Source organism: Tupaia chinensis, unplaced genomic scaffold, assembly GCF_000334495.1.
Source record: "Tupaia chinensis unplaced genomic scaffold, TupChi_1.0 Scaffold000044_1, whole genome shotgun sequence".
Classification (NCBI taxonomy): domain Eukaryota; kingdom Metazoa; phylum Chordata; class Mammalia; order Scandentia; family Tupaiidae; genus Tupaia; species Tupaia belangeri.
Window position 1 is genome coordinate 2,971,219 of NW_006159500.1, and position 24,589 is coordinate 2,995,807.

A 24,589-nucleotide genomic window follows, 5' to 3' on the forward strand; every position below is an offset into this window, starting at 1 on the left:
AGTGAACTCACCATTGAAAGTAGTTAGATTATGTAAGAAATTGTGTGATCAATACAATGAGGATAGGAAAAGAATGGAAGACAATTGTAGATACCAGAGATAGTGTGAGAAGAGGGTGGGAAAGGACAGAGGGCCAGAAAGAGGGGTTAAAATAATTCTAGGAACTAGAAATGAAAATTTTTTTAATAATAATATGCATGATTAAGTCACTATGCAGTATATTCCAGATGGGAAATCACATTTTGTATGCTGTGATGATGCTTAAGGAAAGAGTCCCAGCTAGGTGCCACATTATAGGATGCCTAAAGTTGGACTTGTGTTCATGGAAATGTATATATCAGCTGTGTTTGCTATGAAAATATTTAGATTAATTAAGGTCTTTAGTAATTCAATAAAGTGTGGGGGGAAAACAGTATAGAAAGCAAACATAGATACCAGAGACAGTGTGGGAGGAGAGTGGGAGATGGCAGAGGGTAAGAGACAGGGAATCAAGGATGGGGAAAAAAAAAGCAAAACATACAGAAAACAAGAAATGAAAAATTATTTGCTGACAATAACATGTTTGTTGATGGGCTTGATTGAGACAATATACAGTGTACCCTGGATGGAAAATCTCATTTTATATGCTGTAATGATGTACAGTGAATGAAGGCAAATAAATAAATTTAAATTTAAAAAAATCTGCCCCCCCCAAATTAAATGGATACTAATAAATCCATAAGGCATTTTTATTGCTGAAAACCACTGTTGATAGGAAATTCTAATGTTCTCTGTTCCTTCCCTTTCTAGTCACTTCTGTATAAGTCTTCTTTCTTTTATCTTAATTCAAATTCCTTTTGAATTTTCTTTACATATCTAAGGATAAATTGTAAAATTCACCTTGGCATAAAATGAATTCAAAGCAGCATATACAAAAAGGCAGAAAACTGAACAAGACAATAAAGTATAGAAAGATGGTATGGGACCAGAAGTTGGTGTAATGGCTATGTTGCTGGACTCCCATGTGGTTGACTGCAGTTTGAATCCTGGACCCGGTGGCTTAAACTCATGCTGGGTGCGTATGCGTGTGTGCCACAAGATCCAGAGAGGAAAATGGAGGAGAAGAGATTGCAGCGTGGCCATCCTCCCTGAGGGGTGATTTCTCGCTTTCTGTCTCTCTGTCTCTCTCTATCTTTCTGGTGAGTGCATGCACCCTATAGCGAAAACCTCTCCAAAAATAAAAGAAAAAAAAGAAAGATGCTGACAAATTAGGGTAAAAGAGAAATACATCCAATGTTGAGATAAGTATGCAAGGTGTATGCCCCCAGGTTTTAAGTTTAGTTCTTAAAGTATAAAGTCACAAAAATCAAAGAGTTTATATATTAAAAAATGCATGGTGCTCAGAAGGACAGCTATCTCAGGTATAGACAGTTGATAGAAATATCTACTATGGCTTATTATAAGGGGAACACCATGTAGTATAGTTAAAATAACCTAAAATAATAGCCATTGAACTCTGAGTTTTGTAAGGCTGCTCCTAATAAAGTCCATCAATGAACAGGGAGTGTGTAATGCCTAAATAAAGTTGTGAAAACATTTCTGGAGGTATGGAAGGTGCAGACTGCCTGGCAATTAAAGAAATAATAGCCTTTCATCTAGTTTGCAAAGATATACCTACCTTACATGGTTCATTCATTTTCTTTACTAGTATTTGAGTGCTTGCTAAGCGTCAGGCACTGTGCTAGGTTCTGGGAATATAAAAACGACCCAGTCTCAGCTAGATCAAGGGATCAAAAGTGCAATAGAAAATGTATATAGAAGTCAATACATTACAGTGAAATACGTTGCATTAAATCCAGTTAACAAGTCTAAAGTGGAATAGTGATGAAAATAAAGATGATAGATAAAGAAAGCCTGGAACTGAATCTTTAAGGATGAGTACAACTTTATTAGTTAGAGGAGAAATGAATGAGAAGGATATTCCAGGGAAAAGAATTGGAATATACAAGTTCCAGTGATAGGGATCAGGATAGCACGTCTAGTGAAGTAAGTGCTTAAGCTGGAAGAGAGAGTTTCATGCTAGGTGAGGGTGGGATGTGTGGAGAAAGCATTAATGCAGATGAGGCTGGAGAGAGCGGAAGGACAACAAGAAGGACCTTGAAAGCCAGGCTGCACTGGGGGAAACTGGTGGCCCTTGGAAGTATGAAGCCAGGAGTAACAAAATGAGGTTGTGTTTAGGAGCTTTTTGATAGATCTATAGAAGACGTGAATAAAAAGAAAGAAAAAAATGCCAGTAGGTATGAAAAGAAAAGATTAATCTAAGATATACTAAGAAGTTTAAGTAAATTGACCTTAGACACATTGGGTATAGGCATGAAATTCAGAAAACAATAAGCAAAGAAATTTATTACTTAGGTCTCTATCTAATCAATCAGTTATGAAACCATTAAGCAGAACTGCGATAAAGGGACACCAATATGGGGGAGTAAAATTCAGTTTAGAATATATCGAGTTTGTGGCCAGCAGGTAGTGTAGTGGTTAAAGTACTGGACTTCCACATGGCCGACTGTGGTTTGGGCCCTGGATCTGGTAGCTTAAAACTCATGCCAGATGGGTATGCATGCATGCCCAAAATCTCAGGAGGAAAATGGAGGAGAACAAATTGCAGTGTGGTCATCCCCCTGCGGGGTGATATCTGACTTTCCCTCTCACAGTATCTCTGTCTCTCTGGCAAGCACACATACTCTATGGTAAAAATCTAAAAAAAAAAAAAAAAAAAGAAGGTTCATTCATTTTCTTTACTAGTATTTGAGTGCTTGCTAAGCGTCAGGCACTGTGCTAGGTTCTGGGAATATAAAAACGACCCAGTCTCAGCTAGATCAAGGGATCAAAAGTGCAATAGAAAATGTATATAGAAGTCAATACATTACAGTGAAATACGTTGCATTAAATCCAGTTAACAAGTCTAAAGTGGAATAGTGATGAAAATAAAGATGATAGATAAAGAAAGCCTGGAACTGAATCTTTAAGGATGAGTACAACTTTATTAGTTAGAGGAGAAATGAATGAGAAGGATATTCCAGGGAAAAGAATTGGAATATACAAGTTCCAGTGATAGGGATCAGGATAGCACGTCTAGTGAAGTAAGTGCTTAAGCTGGAAGAGAGAGTTTCATGCTAGGTGAGGGTGGGATGTGTGGAGAAAGCATTAATGCAGATGAGGCTGGAGAGAGCGGAAGGACAACAAGAAGGACCTTGAAAGCCAGGCTGCACTGGGGGAAACTGGTGGCCCTTGGAAGTATGAAGCCAGGAGTAACAAAATGAGGTTGTGTTTAGGAGCTTTTTGATAGATCTATAGAAGACGTGAATAAAAAGAAAGAAAAAAATGCCAGTAGGTATGAAAAGAAAAGATTAATCTAAGATATACTAAGAAGTTTAAGTAAATTGACCTTAGACACATTGGGTATAGGCATGAAATTCAGAAAACAATAAGCAAAGAAATTTATTACTTAGGTCTCTATCTAATCAATCAGTTATGAAACCATTAAGCAGAACTGCGATAAAGGGACACCAATATGGGGGAGTAAAATTCAGTTTAGAATATATCGAGTTTGTGGCCAGCAGGTAGTGTAGTGGTTAAAGTACTGGACTTCCACATGGCCGACTGTGGTTTGGGCCCTGGATCTGGTAGCTTAAAACTCATGCCAGATGGGTATGCATGCATGCCCAAAATCTCAGGAGGAAAATGGAGGAGAACAAATTGCAGTGTGGTCATCCCCCTGCGGGGTGATATCTGACTTTCCCTCTCACAGTATCTCTGTCTCTCTGGCAAGCACACATACTCTATGGTAAAAATCTAAAAAAAAAAAAAAAAAAGAATATATTGAGTTCAAGGTGCCTAATGACATCCAAATGTAAATGTTAATATAATAATGAGAGCTAACACTTGTAGAGTGTTTACATGCCAGACACTATGCTGTGTATTTCATTATGGCATTGGATCCTCACAGCTTCACTTTGTTCTTCTGGGCACAGAATATCATGCCAAAGTGTTGGGAATGGTACAAGATGCTCCAGTAAGTCAGAACTGTCCTTCTCTTTATTTACAGATGAGGAAATTGAGACACAGAAAGATAACAGAGCTAGGAAGGCCAGAGCAGACATTCCAACCCAGGGGTATGCAGTTCCAGACTTCATGCTCTCAACCACCTTTCCCTATAGACTATGAGTAAGCACTAAGCGAACGGCTTGGGTTCTGATGAAAATCATTAGGTGTGAGTAAGATCATCAGAGACAATATAAAAGTACAAAAAGAAGCCCAAGGACAGAATCATGGCCAATGACAGAATGTACAAAGTGAGAAGAAGAAACTCATTAAAGACACCAAGAAAGAAAGAGCAGGAAAATCAAGTAGGAAAAGGACCAGGTCCTTTTGATTGGTTGGCACCTTAGTGGATTATTGGTGACTGTAGGATGACAGTGTCCATACAGTGTTGGCTGTAAAGGCCAGATGACAGGATTGGGAGTGAGGCCTGGGTACACGCATTGCTCTTTCAAGAAGCTAGAGTGTGAAAGAGAAACACAGCCAGAGGTGTATGTGCAGTCAAAGACAAAATTCTGCTAAAAATCATGGTGGCTTTGGCATGGTCAAGTGCTAAGGAGAAAGGGGTATCTGGAGAAGATACTGAAACTATGAAAAAAAGAGAAGAGCATTGGTCGGGGAGAATGACATTCCTCTGAATAAACGCTTTTTGGTAGATAGGTTTTGGGTCTTCTCTTCTCAGTCTGGACTAGTAAACGTTTACAAAGAGTTCAGAAAGTTCACGTAAAATGCTTACTATAAAAACTAAAGATGGATTAAAATTTTTTTTCACTACAATAAACTTGTACTTTATTTTTTTTTTCAATAAATTTTCTGTATACCCTCATATTACAAAGTATTTAAAAATGGGAGTACCAACCAGATGACATAGTGGTTAAGGTTAGATCCCACATGGCCAAAAGTATAGTTTCAGTACTGGACCCAGCGGGCCTGGAAAACATGTGGGGTGCATGTGCATGCATGCCCCAAATCCCAAGAGAATGGAAAAGTCCATCCCCCTTGAGGGAAGATTTCTCACTTTCCCCCTCTTTATTTCTGGTGAAGAAGACACATGCCCTTTAGCAAAACTGAAAAAAAAAAAAAAAAAGATGTTAAACTACCTTATACTGCCACACAATCCCGTGAGTCTTATACAGTGCTCCACATATGTCCCCTGAGGACACAGCACACTATGTGTTAATTAATATTGATGAATTTCAAGTCTTAAAACTCTACTATAAGAATACATATTCATTATTATATGAAACAACTGAATCTTCACATGTGTATTAAAAATAAGATTGAATTAATAAATTGCATGAAATAACATTCCACAAGCTAAAATAAAATTGTGATTTATGTGTGCCTGCAACAGCTTTGAGCCCCTTCCTCAAGTAATTACGCAGAGTTAAACCTAGGCTTTGGCCTTCAAAATATGGGAAAATCAAGCAGATTATATAGCAGCATGAGTAGAAACCATACTTTCATGAGCATCCAAAAGCACTCAATGTCAAATCTTCTCAAGCATAAATCTTGGTGTTTTGACTTTGGACTAGATAAAGCTGTCAAGTGTGAATGTATATAGCCCTCAGAACTGAAAAGAAGGCTGTTTAAATCTATGTTCAATCACCTTGAGATAAACAGCACCAGTCCGAAACCTCATTCTTTAGGAAATTAAAAAAATAGTCAGACCAACCCAGAGCCAGAAGCAAGAAATTTTACTATGGCCATGTGAGCCAGCTCTTTGTCAGTGCTCTTAATCTTGTCTGTCCACTGGATTGCTTAGGGACACCACAGCCCTTGAGGGCTTTAGTTCCTTCCCTTGTTGGACAGTTTGTGATACCTCGAAGCAAGACTGAGGTTCCTGTCTTGGTTTTTCTGGAGCTTCTCAAGTCAGTTCTCTGTAAAAAGACTTTCTACAAAGCCTAGGGATGTCATGAATGAGAGTGGTAACAACTAAACTGAAATTTAAGTGACAAAATAGCCATAGGGAAACTGGATGTCTTTGACTAGGAAATATTTAACACTGGTAAAAATCACTTATTTTTCCCTTCAGCAATTAAAATGGATATGGTAAAACCCAATTCTGACTGTTAGAGAGAAACAAGCCTGCATTAATAAAGACTTGGAGTTTTGATGTATTGGAAAGACATTTAGCAGTATTATATAAGCTACTGAATAATCATGGACCCAAGGGAAGATTTTGGTAGATTTGAGTTATCATTTGTACAATATTTGAGCATCAAAGATATTGTTCAAATGCTGAAAAATATCCAAGTCGGTTAAAAGCCCCATTCACTTTATGGACTTACTTGTTAAATCCCACTTCCCTCTTCATCTCACAGTTTAAATGAACTTTTACTGATCCTTAATAAGATGATTAAAAAGTTCCAGAGTCTGAGGTCTGAATGAAATATATATACAGCCTACCACCATGAGCCAATGGCCCTCAGAGAACATAGCCGCACTTTCTACCACTCACTGCTCTGAGGGTGATGAATAGCAGAAAAGCTGCTGAGCCTGGCAGAAAGCAGCTAAGGTTTTCTGCACAAGCGGTAAGCCTGATCCCTTTCCTCCTGGCATAAAACATTTGCCTTTGGTTATAGCCACTTCCATCAACCCAACGACAGAGAATTCCAGCGTGGTTTATAAATGACATGTACCCTTTGGGGGCACTACAGGGCATGGCTGCTGTGTCAGGCCACTAAGCCTGCCATCTGGCTTTGCTAAATAATCAATGTGTGTGTTTGAAGAGGGAATGCCAAAAAGCTCACAGGCCAGTGAATACAGACGCATACCATTATTCTCCCCGCCCTGTCCTTGACCAGGATACGTGCACACTGCTTGAAAGGCAACAGCCATGCTGACCTGGTCGTAGCAGCTTCACTCTGGCCGCGTCTGTCTTTACTCGGAGTATGTATTATACAGGGGCACCATAGAGTGTATATTTCACTCCTAGGGTTTCAGAGGATTAAGGCAATAGTGATGACTTTATTGAGGTTGTGGTTGCTGAGTTTTTTCTCTTCCTTTTTTTTAAAGATTTTTGTCATAGAGTAGGTATGCTCATTGGAGAGAGACAGAGAGAGACAGTCAGAGGGAAAGTAAGAAATCATCCTCTCCCCACTACCCTGGATGGCATGGGAATGCTTCAATCCCTTCTCTACCATTCTCGTGAGGTTTGGGCACACACACACACACACACACACACACACACACACATACACACACACACACACACACACACGGCATGATTTTCAAGCCACCAGGTCCTACAATCGACCATGTGGGAGTCAAGTGCCTTAACCACTACATCATCTGCTGGTCCCTGTTGAGACTTTTTAATGCTTAACTTTTAAATTGAAGAATATCTTTGGTATAACGTAGTCAACATTGGGCTTTGAGTCTAGAGATTTGGATTCTAGGCCTGCCACTTAATGTGGTCTATTTTGTCAAGGTAACTTTCTTGGCTTTGTCGCTAATCTATAGATATGGAGTGTACAATCCCACGACCATAGCATAAATTCAAACACGATTCCTCATCCTCAGTGTACATACAGCACACTCACATTAACATTTTGAACAGGACTCATTTTATGTGATTCAGGGAATATAGATTAGGTCTGCAGCTCTTTCTAGATTGCTCAGTAATCCTGCAAAAGACTGATTTCTCCTATTTCCTTTCAAGTTTTTTGTCTATTCTGAAATTGCCTCTATTTTTTGCTTTGATCAACTCTAACAGCACTTCAAAAAATACTTCTATATTTACCTTTAAAATCAACTCATGGTATTTTGAACAATTTCCCAGACAACCACTTGGTTAACTCTACCCTGCACCTCTAGGTGTTTGCTGATATCACCTTTTCAATGAGGTCTACTTGACTTAGCTCTACTCTATTTATTCATTTTAAATTTATTTTATACATTCAATCACTGTATGTCATTACAGCTTGTAAAGTTAATTTTCTCAGCATGAATGCACTGTATATTGGTCCAGTTAAAGATATTACCATACATGTTATCATCAAGAGATAATTTTCATGTCCCTTAAATGTTTTCCTTCTTTACTTTGATCTTTGATTCCCTTCCTCTCATCTCCACTCTATTTAAAATCACAGTCTCCCTCTCTTGCCCCACCCAACCATGTGTTCTTAGCCTACTCTATTTTTAGTTTTCTTTTTCCCCTCAAGCATTTGCTACCTCTAACATGGTTTCACATTTACTCATTTATTGGGTCACTGCAAAAGTCACAATGCATTTTTGCACAGAAAAAAAGAAAAACACGTCATGATTATGTTTCGCATTTATTACCTGTCTCCTCTCCTCTGGAAAGTGGGCTCCATGACAGCAGGGCTTTTTTGCTCTGTGCATTGATACAACCAAAGGCTTAGCCTAAAACAGAGCCTGGCCCGTGGTAGGCATTCAATAATCCTTAGTGAGTACTGACTGTTGAATGAACTCACTTCTTTAGCTCCTTTTTTTCAGAGAGATTTTTGCTATAGGCACATGCACTCACCAGAGAGACAGAAAGTGAAAAATCACCACGCCTCCAGGGGGATGGCCACGGTGCAATCTCTTCTCCTCCAATCTCCTCTCGGGATTTTGGGCATGCACACACACACCTGGCATGAGCTTTTTAGCCACTGGGCCCAGGACTCGAATCATAGTCATAAGCATAAGTGACATAAGCATTACACCATCTGCTGGTCTCACTTTATTTCTTATTGCTAGGGAATGAACCTAAGCATGCTCCACCTTCAAAACCATTGAGAGTACACAGCTTAGTACCTCCTCCCACCTCATGGCCCCAGAATGGAAATGAGAGAACTCTGGCTCCTTGTCTGCACCATGACATGCCAGAACTCAACTGGGGATATGTTTATAGATACTTAGAACCTCAGAATCCAAGGTGGAGACCTAAAATTCTTTAACCTCACCTATGTTCCAAGAACACTAAGGGGAGAGTTTCTAAACATTAGAGTTTAAATGAGAATCTGAGAAAATTTTTCATAGGTACACTGTCTCATAATGTACCACAGAGATGTTACAGGATGAAAGTTAGCACAGTAATTGTTCAGTTATAAAATATTTAAGCCACACATGGTGGCAGATGTCTATAGTTCCAGATACTCAGGGGCTGAGACAGGAGGATTGTAAGTTCAAGGCCAGCCTGAGCAACATACTAAGATTCTGTCTCTAAAAATAAAAGTAGTATTTTTTAAAAAGTGGTAGTCAGGGGGTCAGCAGATGGCATAGTGGTTATGTCACTGGACTCCCACGTGACCAACTGTGGTTTGAATCCTGAACCTGGTGGTTCAAAATCACAACAGGTGCATGTGCGTGTGTGACCATGATCCCACGAAGAGAATGGAGGAGAAGGAACTACAGCAAGGCCATCTCCCACTGGGGAGTGATATCTCACTTTCTCTCTCACTGTCTCTTTCTCTCTCTCTCGAGAGAGAATGTACCCTATGGCAAAAAAAACTCTAAAAAAGAGTGGGATCAATGATCACACAGTAAAAACAAACAAACAAACAAACAAACAAAAAAGCCCAATACTCTGTGAGACTGACTCACATGGGAAGGTTCTGAGTTTGTGTCCAGAGACCTCACTGAGTATGCTGGGCACACCCTCATTTACAATACAGGGCTGGATGACACTGGGAGCAGACTGTGGCATCAAACCCTATTGGGGATTCTGTGTCTCTGTTTGTCTCAATCTCTCTCATGGAAAAAATAAATAAACTTTAAAACTTCTTTTTAAGAGAGAGAGATTTTTGCTGTAAGACATATGTGCTTGCCAGAGAGACAGAAAGTGAGACATCACCCTCCAGGAGGGATGGCCACACTGCAATCCCTTCTCTTTCATTCTCCTCTCAGGATCTTGGGCATGCACACACATGTGCCTGGCATGAGTTTAAGCCACTGGGTCAGGGACTCAAACTGTGGTCACCTACGTGAAAGTCCAGCAACATAACCATTACACTACCAGCTGGTCCTTTGTTTTTAAGTTTCTATAGAGTATGTGTGCTAGGCAGAGAGACACACACACAGAGAGAAGGCAATTGAGAAAGACCCCTTCAGGTGATGACCAACTATAATCTCCCCTCCATTTTCCTCACAAGATTTTGGGCACATATGCACATGTTCCTGGTGTGTTTTTCAAGTCACCAGGTCTAGGGCTTAAACCATAGTCAGCCATGTGAAATACAGCTCCTTACCCACCATGCCACCTGAATGGCTTTAAAACATGTTTAAATCAGTTATTCAGCAAACATTTATCGAATTAAGAAAAACAAAAAGTTATGGTTACAGCTCTCAAAAAGTCCCTAGTTAGAGGAAATCAGTAAACAAAAAATGACAATGCATTTAAAACAGACCACATAAGGGAGTCAGGGAAAGTGTCGAACAGGAAGATACATGGGAATTGGAACTTAAAATTTCCCTTCACTTCCTGAGAAGTAATTAGTGTTACCTCCCTCAGCAGAGTTATCCCTCCTCTTTCATAAGTCTAACTCCATATTTAAACTTTCTGGGGAGATTCATGTTATATCTTTATACCTCAAAAAATGAGTAGTTGCACCTGCCACCATGTGTGGCTTAAATATTTTACGATTGAAAAATAAGTCTTTCCTGAGTCATATAACCCAAATAAATATGTACAACTGCAACCCACTGCAAAACACTAGAAAATACCCATATGTTTAAGGGGGTGGGGAATGAGACATTCTCAGTCTCACTACATTCATTTACATAGACTTTATTTCACACCAGCTGACTGTACATGGAAATTTGCTCCACCAAGATCCCTTTCCTTTCTGGCTTACTGAGCCTGTACTTTGTGCCAGGGACTCTAGAGAGCAAGGCTCACAGGTGGAGCCTAAACCACTTCTCCATGGTTTGAAAGCCCTTGTAAAGCCTAAAACCCAGGAGTAAATGACTGCTCACTAGTATTCACTCCTCAGCCTCAAGAAAGAGAAAAGCAGCCCCTGACATCAGGAGCTGGCTTATACTCTCAGCCAGGCCTTGGCTTTGGCTGTTGAACATAAACCATTTTGCAGGAACCCAGCTCAGACAAGGCCACTCTGTGACCATGCTGAATCAAGGTAGAAACTCACCCACTTCTTAATCATGTCTGAACACAGACACAACTTTAACTCTGTCCAAGTCACAATGTACTAAATGCCCCACTCTCCTGGCTGGTGGGAGTGACGGCTGCATCTTGCCAATTACAGCTTTGGCCTTGTTCTCGTTTACCCTTCCTACAGATTTATTGAGATAATGAGCCACAGACTTGCTGTCACTCCCTGAAAGCATCCAATCCATAGAAAAGCCCTGTTTCTTTAAACACTAAAATCACTAAATATAGGTCCAAGGTTCATAATAATTCCTTGTGAAACATACTCTTACTGAGATGTGCCCTGGCTCCTCTGGTGTGCCTTCGTTCACACTGGAGGAGTATTAAACCAAATCCCTTCAACCAGGAACTTGTGTTCCTGGTGCAGTCTGGCTGCAAGGCACTGGAAGTCTATAATATTCTCTAGTCTTAAAAGAAGAGAGGGAGAGGAACCAGCAGTTAGCGTAATGGCTATGTCGCTGGACTCCCACGTAGTTGACCGCGGTTCGTGTCCTGGACCCGGTGGCTTAAAACTCACGCCGGGCGTGTGTGCGTGCGTGCCCAAGATCCCGAGAGGAGAATGGAGGAGAAGGGATTGCGGCGTGACCATCCCCCCTGGGGGGTGATTTCTCGCTTTCTTTCTCTATGTCTCTCTCTGTCTGTCTGGCGAGCGCACGCGCCCTACAGTGAAAATCTCTCAAAAAAAAAAAAAAAGAAGAGAGGGAGCAAAATACTGTCTCGAGTCTGCTCCCCCCTCCCCCCACCCCGGTTGCTCTAGCACTCCCTTTACTGTTAGAGTTTTCTCAAACCTTCAGCCTTAAACTTGGCCTCACATTTACACCTCATCTCACAATATTCTCACTTCCCTTCACTGCTTATCTCTGAAGTTTGAGCAAGAAGCTTTCCACACTCAAGGCTGCCTCAGGTGGTCTGATCTCTCCTAAGCCCACTCTCATTTATAGTCAAATTGCCAAAGACCTTCTAGTTGCAAAATCCCAAGGCCTTTTTCTATACTTCATCCTCTCCATGATCTTGGAGGCACCTGTGCCTGCTCAACAGCTCTACCATGTTGAAATTTCTTCCCTGAATGCCCCCCCCTCTGCAGCTAGCTTACTTCTTCTTGTCCTTGCCCAATCACAAGTATTCCACACTCGGCCCCTTCCCACTTCTCTCAAAGATCTTCTTGGATGAACCCATTCCCCCTCCAGCATAAATATGCTGCTGGCTCTCAGATGTTCCTCAACACCCCAGTCTGTGACTGGCCGCTCTTCTCAGCAGGCTACTGGAGAGTCCTACAACTTCCTCAAGACCAACATGTTCAAGTCCAACCTTCTCTCTATGCACCTCTATTTTCTTCATTCCTTCTCTCTGTTCTGGCATCACCATCTACCCAGTCAACCAGGCCACAAAGCATGGTCACGTCACCCTGGATCCCTCCCTGTGCTCACACTCCCCTGTATTTTCTCTAGGTCTAACACTTCCTCTTCTTTCAGGCCTCCAAAACCTAATTAGATATTGGAGGTATTAGGACCTCCTTAGCTTCCTAACCTCTGCGATGCATTCTACTTCTGATCCTGTTTTCTTTTTAAAATATAAATTGTTCATATCACTTTCCCACTTCCCAGTGTCTACAGAATAATGCTTAAGGCCTTAAGCATGTAATAGAAGGCCCTTTATAATCTGCTGTGTTTACCCTCCCAGCCTCCCAGCTCTCTGAGCTGTAATGAATTCCTGGGGAGCGTCCTCTTTCCTACACCTATCAGACTTATACTCCAATTGTATATTCACTCATTCATTAAAGTGGGTATTTAGTGTATACCAGATACTGTGAGAGGTTTTAGAGGTTTGACGAAAGCACAGTCTCTATCCTCAAGGAACTTTTATCTTGCAGTAGACAAGGATTTGAATAATGTTCTTATTATTGGGTTGCCAGAAAACTTATGACTCATTTTTGCATACATACATACATCATGACTTTTCTGACAACCTAATATAATAAGCAATAAATAGTTGCTAAATTTTTAAAGAATTAATCAATTTTATTAATTATCATTATTATTTTTTTTTATTTGACCAGGGAGAGACAGAGACATAGAGAGAGAGGGAAAGTGTGAAAGCAAGCCGCCAGGTCTGGGACTTGATCCATGATCAGCCATGAAGGATTCCAGCACCCCACCACTATGCCACCTGCAGTGACAAATAGTTGTTAAATTAATGAATACATGCTCAAGTTAGTTACTCTCACTGGACCTTTATTTTCTCATTTTAAAAGTGTAGATAGTGGAACTAGCAGTTAGCATAATGGCTATGTAGCTGGACTCCCATGTAGTCAACCACGGTTTGAGTCCTGGACCTGCTGGCTTAAACTCACGCCAGGCACGTGTGCGTGTGTGCCCAAGATCCTGAGAAGAAAAGGGAGGAGAAAGGATTGCGGCATGGCCATCTCCCCGGGGGGTGATTTCTTGCTTTCTGTCTCTCTGTCTCTCTCCGTCTTTCTGGCGAGTGCACGTGCCCTATAGCAAAAACCTCTCCAAAAAAAAAAAAAAAGAAAAAGAAAAAAGTATAGATAGTAAAATGTCCTTTTGGGGAGGGTTGCTGTAAATATTAAATGAGTTACTATTTGTGGAGTGCTTACAGTGGTATCTGGCACATTACAGTGCTGAAAGTGTTTGCATCTGTGTTATCACTGTCCCTGGAGAATCATGTACAGAGACTTACATATGACAGCTTGAGCAGGAGGTAGAGGGGATCAGGGACGGCATTTCTGAGGATGGAAATACTTAAGCAGGGTCTAAAGGCCTAAGACTGAACAAAAAGACACAAAGCAGTAGTCTGGGCAAAGAAAACTGGGAAGGTACAAGGTATAAGTGATACCAGAAATCTACTCTGAGTTGCATTCAGGGGATTTTAAGGCGGAAATGAGAAGATGACAAGAATTGAGGAGGGGAAGGCAAACTGAAGCCTCCCATAAAGGATTCTGTGTTTCCTTGTGTGCTGTGATAAGCAGGAGGGAAGATAAATTATTGCTCTCAATTGAGATATTGAAGGATTTTAAGCAGGGGAATGATAGAATCATATTCTCATTTTAGAAAGCTCATTATAGGATCTCTGGATAGGCACCAAGAAAGTGGGAGAAGGAAAACCAAGGAGGGGTCGATTAAGCAAGTCCGGAAAGAGGTGATGAAGCTTAAATCTAAGGTGGGTCAGTAGAAATGCAAAGAAGAGGTACCCTTTTTTCTTTTTCTTAAGAATTATTTTATTCATTTCTTTATTTTTTTAATTTGACTAGAGAGTGAGAGCGAGAGCGAGAGAGAGAGAGAGAAAGTAAGAAAGCAAGCTGCCAGGTCCAGGACTTGAACCGAAGTCGGCCATGTGGGAGTCCAGCGCCCTCAACCACCATGCCACCTGCCGGTCCCCAGGGTTCCCTTTTTTCTTACAGCATACTGAACTTTCAGTACTAGTTCTCTGGGATGCTTTTCCTCGCACCCTCAGGACAAACTTGACTACCTCTGTGATTCACTCATTTGCCATTTACACTCCAGCTGTTGAGTTCCTCAAGACAGGAAATGGGTCCTTCTCCCTTTCATACTAGTATTCAGCACTAAGAGCTAAGACAGAGGTCTTGTAGGTGCTGGATACCTGTTTGTAGAATGAAGAAACAAGGAAAGGGAACAAGACCACAGACTATCCAGGACATGACTAAGGTATTTATAAACCCTTTTACCTTTTCAGTCTGTTTAGCCAGCAATATATTCTTGTAGTAATAGGTGTCCTCAAGCTCCACAAAACAAAATTTGCTTTGTTTGAATTGTTTAATTAAAAGCAACAAAGCTACTGCAATATATTACAATTAAAGGCACTGTGCTGTGGTATATAGTGATTGCCATTTGTTTTTCTCTGATAAATATATATGGTATGCCTCATCCAATGTGTAGAAAGTCATTACATGTTAAAATTATGTTATTTTATTGTATGTAAATTGAGGAGATAACTAATGTTTTAATTAAAAGTAGATAGAACCAAAATTAATATGTAGTTATAGCTTCATTATTTTCCTTATTATTTTCTGATAGCAAGAAACCGTGACTCTTCTTAGAATTCTTTTTCACTTTATTGTGAATGGATTAATGTGATTTCAATGAATTAGATGCTGTTGAAAACCTCAGTGTTTCTCTTTTGGTCTTGGTTGGTAATGACATTTTTAATGACATTCATATCTACCATCGTGCAAATCATGTTCATGTGTAATGGTATTATATAAGGCTTCATGTTTTTTTTTCTCACTAGTTGAGAATTTTTTCCTACTGTTTTTGTATTTTTTTTTGCCTTTTCCTTTCATTTTCTTTCTTCATTTTATAAAGTTTATTTATGTCTTCCATGAGCAAGAGAAACAGAGAAAGATATATATATAGAGAAAGACAGCATCCCAACGTAATCCTGATGGTCTGATTCACTTCTAACTCCAACCAGGCCCAGATCACGAGTATGCACATGCCCTGTGTATTTAAAGAGGTCTCTGGACATGAACCTGGAAACTTCCCATACTGGTTAGTCTCAAAGAGTATTGTTTTACCAACTAGCCACCATCCAGCCCTCTTTTTTCTTGTTTAATAAACCTGACCTTAATCATTCATATAAATAGGAAAGACTCAAAAATCAAGGCTTAAAAGAAATCAGTTTTTAGGCAAGAGTAAACGCTAAGAAAGTTAGATATATCTTTTCTGACACTAATGTTTACTGGTATATCATATTCTATATTTTTTACCATGTGAACATTTTCATTGTCTGGAGAAAGATTTACATTGTAGTAAAATTCTTGAGCATATCTACAAAATCAGATTTTAATATTTATATTCTCAAAAGTTACAGAATAAAAACTTGTTGACATGTATGAAATTATAAATAGAATAGAGTTTTCTAAATTATCTATTAATTATCTATGTAAGCAGTCAGATATCTGCCATTAATAATCAACTATCAGGTATGATGTAGCCTAGATAAAGTTATACTGGGATATATAAGTATAATAAATGATATTTTCTTAGGCCTTCTAAAACCAATATAACTTTTCCTTATTTCTTTACTAAGTCTGCTAGATTTTCTTTAGCAGAGATATGATTAGTAGAAATTTTCTTTAAACTCAATAATATAATTCTTTTTGTGTGTATGTATGTATGTGTGGGAGTGTATGTATGTGCTATGCGCTCTCCAGAGAAAGACAGAGAGGAGCAGGAAAAAGCATGCCCCAGTGGGATGTGGTCACATCACAATATACCTTCTCTGTTTTTCCATTCTCTTGAGATTTGGGCGTGTGCATGCATACATGCCTAGCGTATTTTTAAGTTACTGGGGCCAGGATTCAAAGCTATCAGTGACTATGTGAAATCTGGCTTCCTTAACCACTAGACCACAGGGTCAGCCAAAGCAATATAATTCTTAAGTTAACAAATCCCCCCCATGTCATTCTAAACAGAAATTAATAATATCCAGTGATGGTTAGTGACAATGCATGACATTTATAAAATTGACTTCAAATATATTTAAAGTCAAGATGCTTAAACCAAGGAATGTATGTATGGTCGAGATAAACTAGTATCCAATCTATCAACAGTTTTGGAATAGTTGTTATGTGCTGGTCACTATATCACCTTCTCAGGAACCAAAGATCTTTAAGGCATAGTCCATATATTGGGACATGAAATCTGATCTCTCAAGGATAGCATCTACCATTTTTCTGAGGAAAATTCCCCCTAAAGTGGTAAATCCTAAAATGATGATATCAAGTTAATATAGAGATACTGACTAATGAAAACAAAAATCGCAAATAAATAGAAGGAACAATGTCTATATGTTAGAAAATACAGTGAGTAGAATGTATAATTAATAACAACTCACTCTATATCACGTTATAAATGGTTGAGATGATGGATATACCTAGTACACTGATTTAATTGTCATCATTGTATCATGTACTGAAAAATCAATTGTGAAAATGGTTGTCAAGAAAAATAATCAATTATGACAAAGAAAGTTGGGAGGAAGCTCAAGGAATAGTTAGGAACAAATTTACAAGGGAGCATCCATCCTGGTTTTTACATTTTCAGTGTGGTGTGTTTGTGTATACATGTGCATGTGGGCATGTATGAGTTTGGTTTGGATGATAGTCTGGGTGTATATAACAATATAAACAATAGTCATTTAATGTTCCTTGGTGCCACACATATCTGATATTATGTAAAAGTTAACACAAATATTTTACGGTATCTATACACAGGTCTGAAATAGAGCACAGTTAAAGCAACAGACACTGCACACTTACCATCATATGATTAAATATTAAAAGAAATAATGAGAAATATTTTCAACAAAGTCGACAAGGAATTTTAAGAGGTAAATTAAGTAGAGGGATTTCTATAGAATACAAAGCTTCTATTAAGACTTGTATTGTCAGGATAACTACAGGTAATTCATTAGAAAAATAAATTATGAAAATAAGATAAATTTCTTTTGGTTTGGCTTGCTCACACTTAATATTTTCCAAAGTTTATAGGTTTGTATTGAAAAATACTAAATAAGTAATTATTGTGCATATGAAGGTTTGGATAATTCAAATTGTAAAGCATTATAATCAAGCAATAATAAGGATATGCTCATTTAGAATCTAGAGCATAGGACCTACCGTAAATAATTTGGACATAACCAACACGCACATATCAGACATACTTACCTCCTTGCTCACACAACTGCTGGGCTAAAGCATCTTTGAAAATAACCTGGCCCCTGTGTGTTGCTGTAGCCCTGGAAATGAACAGAACAGAAAATGGTTCAGTCAAATCTTGCAACATCTTTGATGATAACACATTTTTTTAAACTTGAAAAAAAATCTTATTTTTAAACTTCATTGTATGGTTACGGGTTTGAAAGAGCGCATCTGAACAGTGATGTAAATGAACAATAGAAGGATGGCTAAAATCAAAGCACCTGCATTGAGAATTAGCTTCTGGCTTTACTTTATAAAGACAGTGTAACTTTTGTGGGCTTATTCTAAAAACAGCAGATGTGAACAAAGCCTAGGTGGAAGAAAAAGTATGAAAAGGATGCTTTTGAACAGAAAAGGTAAGAAAAGAATGCACTTCTTCAGGAGACCTTCATACAAAATGTTCTGTGGAATAATAATGATATTAGTACTGGAGAAAGATGCTCGTAAGATACTTTTTTGATGGAATCAGCAGTCACATAGCACATAGAATTGAGACAGAGAATTACATTTTTACAAAGCATTTTTTTAAAAAAGAGGGCTATTCAGAACTTTCATAATAATAATAAAAAATCTGTCATCATAAAATGTACCTTTTTTTTCCCTACTGGGTCTAATTCACTATTTGAAGGAGATGGGAATCTTTTACCTCCTCTAATCAGAGCTGTGCACATGTACTGGTGGGAAAAAAAATAACATCCTTGCAGCAGATGTATTATTCAATGGCTATAATAGGACATGTCTTATTAAAGAAAGAATTATTTATAACTCATATATGAAATGTTTTCCTTAAAAAGAATTCTTCTGGCACAACATATATTATTTAAATGAGTTTAAAACAGAAAATCATGTCTCTTTAAGGAACTTGATTTTAGAAAATAAGCCATACGATATTTTTTTTCAATAACAAAAATTTAACAGTGAATTTCGACTTTTAGTCAAGACCATTCTTGGAAAAAATAATTTGATTCTGCCATCCTCTCCTCAAGGTGAATTATGTGCAAGCTCATAGGAGGGCAAAGTTTGGTCTCTGTATTTCCCGTCCATATGAGCACACTTTGGTCACACCTCATCCTTTGCTGGGCCCTGTAGAACCTCCTGGCTCCCAACATTCCCATGTGGACAGTTCTGATTTCTGTCGTCATGGAATTAATATGCACTGGGTCATTCCCCCAGGACCTCATTCTCTGAAACTAATCTGATAAACTGATCCAAGCTGAAGTATTAGCGGGTGATATTGCTTCAAGCTAACATATTTCAACAGCGAAACTGAAAATACCACATACATATCAACATACACAACTCCCTCGCGACACACACACAATAGCACAATAGTGAGAGTTCTGAATGGTAGAAGGGAGATATAATTGGAGAGCAAACTCATTGAAGAGCCTTTAACTCACACCATATGCAAAGTCTATAAGGGGATTTAGTCCAGGTTGCATATTAATCATTTATTGAAATTACATATGAACAGATGCTACCATTCTATATTTATATATGTTTGTAAGTTTTCCTTTGCTTTCAGCAAGTTGAAAATGAGGAAGAACTAAACCTAGGGCAAATCTAAGCCAAAAAACATCACCTACAGACTCACTAATATGGGCTTAGGGAACACAGAAACTTTATTTACTTAGATGTGTTATTCAAACCAATCAATCAAAGTGTGTCTGCATTCACACATACTTTTCATATGGTGACCATATACAATACAGATTTCACATACAGATATCATAAATGGAGTATTTTACCCTGACATTTACTTTGGAAAGAACATATTTTCTGAAATCACTACCTACCAAGAAAAGTCTTACAATATATTTGAATAACTATTTAAATAATTATTTATTGTGGGGCCAGAAGGCATTACGGTGGCTGAGGCACTGGACTCCCACCTGGCTGACCATGGTTTGAGTCCTGGACCTGGTGACTTGCTTTCTCACTTTCACTCTCTCTCCCTGTCTCTCTGGTAAGCACGCATGCCCTCTAGCAAATTTAAAATAATACATAAATAAATAAATAATTCTTAAAAGTTGTTCATTGTAGAGGTCTCCTGACCACTACATTTCTGACCTATCATAGTTCTTATTGGTCCACAAACCTAGTTATCACTTGTACTAGTCTACGTTCCCATGAACAAGACAAGTATGGAGCTAGGATTTATATAACAGAGGCTCCACCTTTCCTTTGAACATTGGCTATACTGAATTATCTTTGTCACTGTGCAATGCCTTGTGAATAATCCACACTGTTTCCTATAAAACTGAGTTTCCTCAGATTAAAATTCTGTTGTTTTCGGATTCTTATTTCTGCTACTTTGGCTCAATAAACAAATGTCATAAATTTCCAAGGGCCTATAGAATAATTGAAACTGAAGGATCCTTTAAGTTCATCCTTAAGTTCATCTAGCCAAAATTTCTTCAGCAGTTGTGCTCATTCTTCAAACATAAAAGGAATTTCAATATATAAAACACAGAAGCCTCGGCTGTTGAAGTTGGTAGGTTCCCCTTGCTTATTCAATATACTCAACACCACCCAATCCTCAAATCCTCCTGTCTTTCTCTGGAACTCTAGGGCTGTAGGGAGCAGTTTGATAACCACTGTTACAGTGTATGGATCAGGAACCTAAGGCCATATGAGGATATTAAGCTCCCACACATCACACAACCTGTTAATGGCAGCTAGGACCTGATACAGGGTCTCTGAGTCTAAGCCTTGGATTCTTTCTATCACATCAGAAGTTACCCAAATGTGCTCCACAGGGAGTCAAGAGAGGGGAGGGAAGCAGGGAGTGCTCCAGGCACCAGTTCAACCAGAGTACTTGGGCTTTATATAATATATTCTAGTTATTAAATTTTGTTTAAAGAAAGGGCTCAACAATTAAAAACAGGTTTGAAGGGTGCTGCGTATTATGTGCTTATTGCTATTATCTGAAGTTCCTTGAAGAAAATACTGGGTTGTTGGAAAAGTCATGATGCATTTTTGCATAGAAAAATAAAGAACTACATCATGACTTTCCTGATGACCTAATAATAGTAAAAACCATGATGTTGGCCCTGCCATGGTGACACAGGTAGTAGGACAATGCTATCTGATGTTGAAGCTATATGTGAAGGTTTAGGGTTCAGATCCCCAGTTCACCCAAACATGCTGGGTTTGCCCATGATCCTGTCTAGCTGGAAGAACTGGGGGTAGAATCATGGCATGATGTCAAGAGTATCTACCTCTCTCTGGGTCTCTCTGTCATAAAAAACAAACAAGAAAAACATTTAAAAAATTTAAAAATGTGGCTAGCATATATAGTTATTCTTATCATAACACCTGTTAAGAATTGAAATGTGTGCTCTGCTAGGTACTGTTGTAGGGCACTATATAAATGAACTAAATTCATCCTGACAATAGCCCTACAAGGTAGATACTATTCTCATTTTCTTGGCACTCAGAGCTATTGCATGACTTATCTAATGTCACATAATTGGTGGTAAAGTTAAGATTCAAAACAACCAATCTGAATATCAAATCCCTGCTTTAAACCATTACATCAATTTTTCATCACCTTTGCTTAAAGATATGATGATAGTTTTCAAAGAACCTAATCTTTACAGTCATGTCTTCTCTGGCTTGTATTCTCTACTCCTACCTTCCAGTCCATAGCTAAGTCTTTTCAATTTTTTTCTTAAGCCTCTTTTTGGACAAACTTCTTTTGGCTTCTGATTGAAACCCTGGACACTCAGCCTGAAATTCCATGCATGGTATTTGTGTTTACAGATGCCATTTCTTTTGATCCCTTCTCTCTCATATTCTGAGTCCCTTGGCTTCTAACCAACTCATTTCAGTCCCCTTTCAATTCTTCACCACATTTCCTCCAGGAGCCCCTAGGACCCCTTCCATCTCTCCTGCTCTTCAGCAAATGCAAGAGCCCTGGATGCCATTCTCTGCAGTCCGCTTCCCAAACCTGGTAGGGATATCCAGCACATGTAAGCATGGTGACAAACAACTGTCATGTGCACTGTGTTCTTTACAAGCCTTTAAATCCTCCAGGTAATGTTTTAATACAAAATGTCCCATCCTAGTATAGGTTCATGGTCAGTAACTTTAAGGTTTTCTGTATTTGCTTCTTATCTTGGGGAGGAGAAAGAGCAGAAGACTGGGTGACATCAAGAACATAGTCTCCACTGTTTTATCCCATAAGACGGCAATTCTGTGCCTCAGGGTGTCGCTAATGTCACTAACAGCAAGCCTACTTTAGAACTATGAAGTAATTCATAGTGGTTTACCTACAAAATCACAGTATTTATTTCAAATCTTCTATGTTAATATATATGTATGTTTTAATATGTTTATAATATATGCCGCACACACATAAGATCATATTCAAAAATTGCTCAAAGTAACTCAGAATTAAAAGACCCCAGAGGTCATGTCCTCCAATTTTTAACTCATGATACAGTTTTCATAAAAGAATATAGGCCTATTCATTTTCAGAATTACTATTTTTACATAATTTATAGCTCTCTTTTTGGGAGTGGTCCATCAAATCTGTAGTGCTAATAACTATGTTGGTACTATTTGCACTTAATTTTCCATAATTAGCATCACTTTTCAGAGAATAACTTCATTGCTCACTGTTCTGGGGAGTAGACCAAATTTCTTAAACAAGCTCCTAATAAGTACTTATCATCTTCTTGGGAGATGCATTTCTAAAGTAAATTTGCCAACAAGAGTTCCTATTAAATAAGTAATTTTAAAATCCCTTTAAACTGTGTAATCTATCATTTGAAAAGCTCTATAGAGTCTCCTAAATGAAGAAAGCTCATTGTGATCACCATAGGCAAAGCCTGAAATAGCTTTGTTGTTAGGATTTTAAAAGAGCATGTGAAAGTCTCATCTTAATAGAACTCCTAGAGCAGCCACGTGCCTATGGCATTTAAGAATTAAAAGTGTACGTGTCCATGTTACTGTGGGCACAGTGCTGAAGCTCACAGTTCTGCCATGAGGAAGGTCAGTGTCTGAACACAGTGAGCTCCCACTTATGAGCAATATGACTTTGGACAACTTTGTTAATCACTCTATGCTTCAGATTCCCTATCTCAAGATGGGGTTATTTAAAGATATTAATATTGGGGCCAGAAGATAGTGTAGTGGTTATGTTGCTGGACCCACACATGGCTAACAAGGGTTCGAGTCCTGGATCTGGTGGCTTAAAAGTCATGCTAGGCACGTGTGTGTGCTTGCCCATAATCCTGGGAGGAGAATGGAGGAGAAGGGATTGCGGTGTGGGACCAGCAGTTAGTGTAATGGCTATGTTGCTGGACTCCCACATAGTCAACTGCGGTTCAAGTCCTGGACCCGGTGGCTTAAACTCACGCCGGGTACGTATGCGTGTGGGCCCAAGATCCTGAGAGGAGAATGGAGGAGAAGGGATTGCAGTGTGGCCATCCCCCCTGGGGGTTGATTTCTTGCTTTCTATCTCTCTGTCTCTCTTTGTCTGTCTGGCGAGCGCACGTGCCCTATAGTAAAAACCTCTCCAAAAAATTTTAAAAAACAAAATAAAATAAAAGAAGGGATTGTGGTGTGACCATCCCCCCTTGGTGGTGACTTCTCACTTTCCCCCTCACTGTCTCTGTCTCTGTCTCTCTCAGATGAGCACACGTGCTTTAAGGGAAAAACCTCTTTAAAAGAAAGATATTAATATCAATCCTGAGATGGATACTGAACATCAGCTATAAAATATTGATTTCCTTGACCAAAACTAAAGATCTTCTACTGAGACTTCTTCCCCCAGATTGATTTCTAGAAAGGCACAAACCCAGGTTAGGCTCATCCTGAGATAGAAGTACATGAAACGGAACTGATGAAATAGATTTTGAATTTTGACTAAAACATTGCTGATTTTCTTCTAGGCTTTGTTTTCCGGTTTTAAGAACTTTTGTCCTGTCTCGAGCTGCGGATAGGTTCATGTGCCTACTATTTGAACAGAATCCTAACCTGTTTTTTGGCTTTGAGTTTTAAGCAAAGTTCCTTAGCATTTTTTTTTGATTTATTAAAGCTAAAACTGCTTTTCTTGAAATTAAAAAGTACATTAAAAAATACCTACTTAATGACCACAGTAAGCTATACAGCATCAGCCAGGTGCTACCGTATAGTATATTCATTCTACTCAGAGTTTTAGCCTAAAGTCAGACCTGTATTCACAGTTACGTATATAACAGCTGAACTTGCTATTGAAAGTAGTTAGATTAATTAAGATATTTTGTGGATCAATAAAATGTGTGTGTGTGTGTGAGGTGTGTGTGTGTGTGAAAGGAATAGAAAACAAACAACTGTAGACACTTGAGATAGTTTGGGAGGAGTGTGGGAAATGGCAGAGGGTGAGAAATAAAGATGCTAGATATATGATATTAGAAATGGAAAATTATTGATGATAACATGTATGATTAAGCCACCTTATAGTATATTATGGATGGGAAATCACATTTTGTATACTGTGACGATGCTCAGGAAATGAATGTAAATTAATTTATTTGAAAAATGTTTCAGAAGAAAATTACCGTGCACTTGTCACTAGATCCTAGCTTTGTCTATATTTTTAGTTTAAGGTATTTATGAATCAATAAAATGTGGAAAAAAAGTTTAGTATGGAAGGGAGAGCAGGGAAA

The 24,589-nt window shown here is 38.7% G+C and overlaps 1 protein-coding gene across 1 annotated transcript in view; it reads right to left on the reverse strand.

The window, feature by feature from the left end:
* Positions 1–24,589, reverse strand: part of RELN (reelin) — a 375,213-nt gene that overhangs the window by 289,088 nt on the left and 61,536 nt on the right. The window contains exon 2 of the mRNA XM_006140794.3: positions 17,901–17,971. Within this exon, the coding sequence (XP_006140856.1) occupies positions 17,901–17,971 (71 nt within the window). The remainder of the gene's footprint in view (positions 1–17,900; positions 17,972–24,589) is intronic.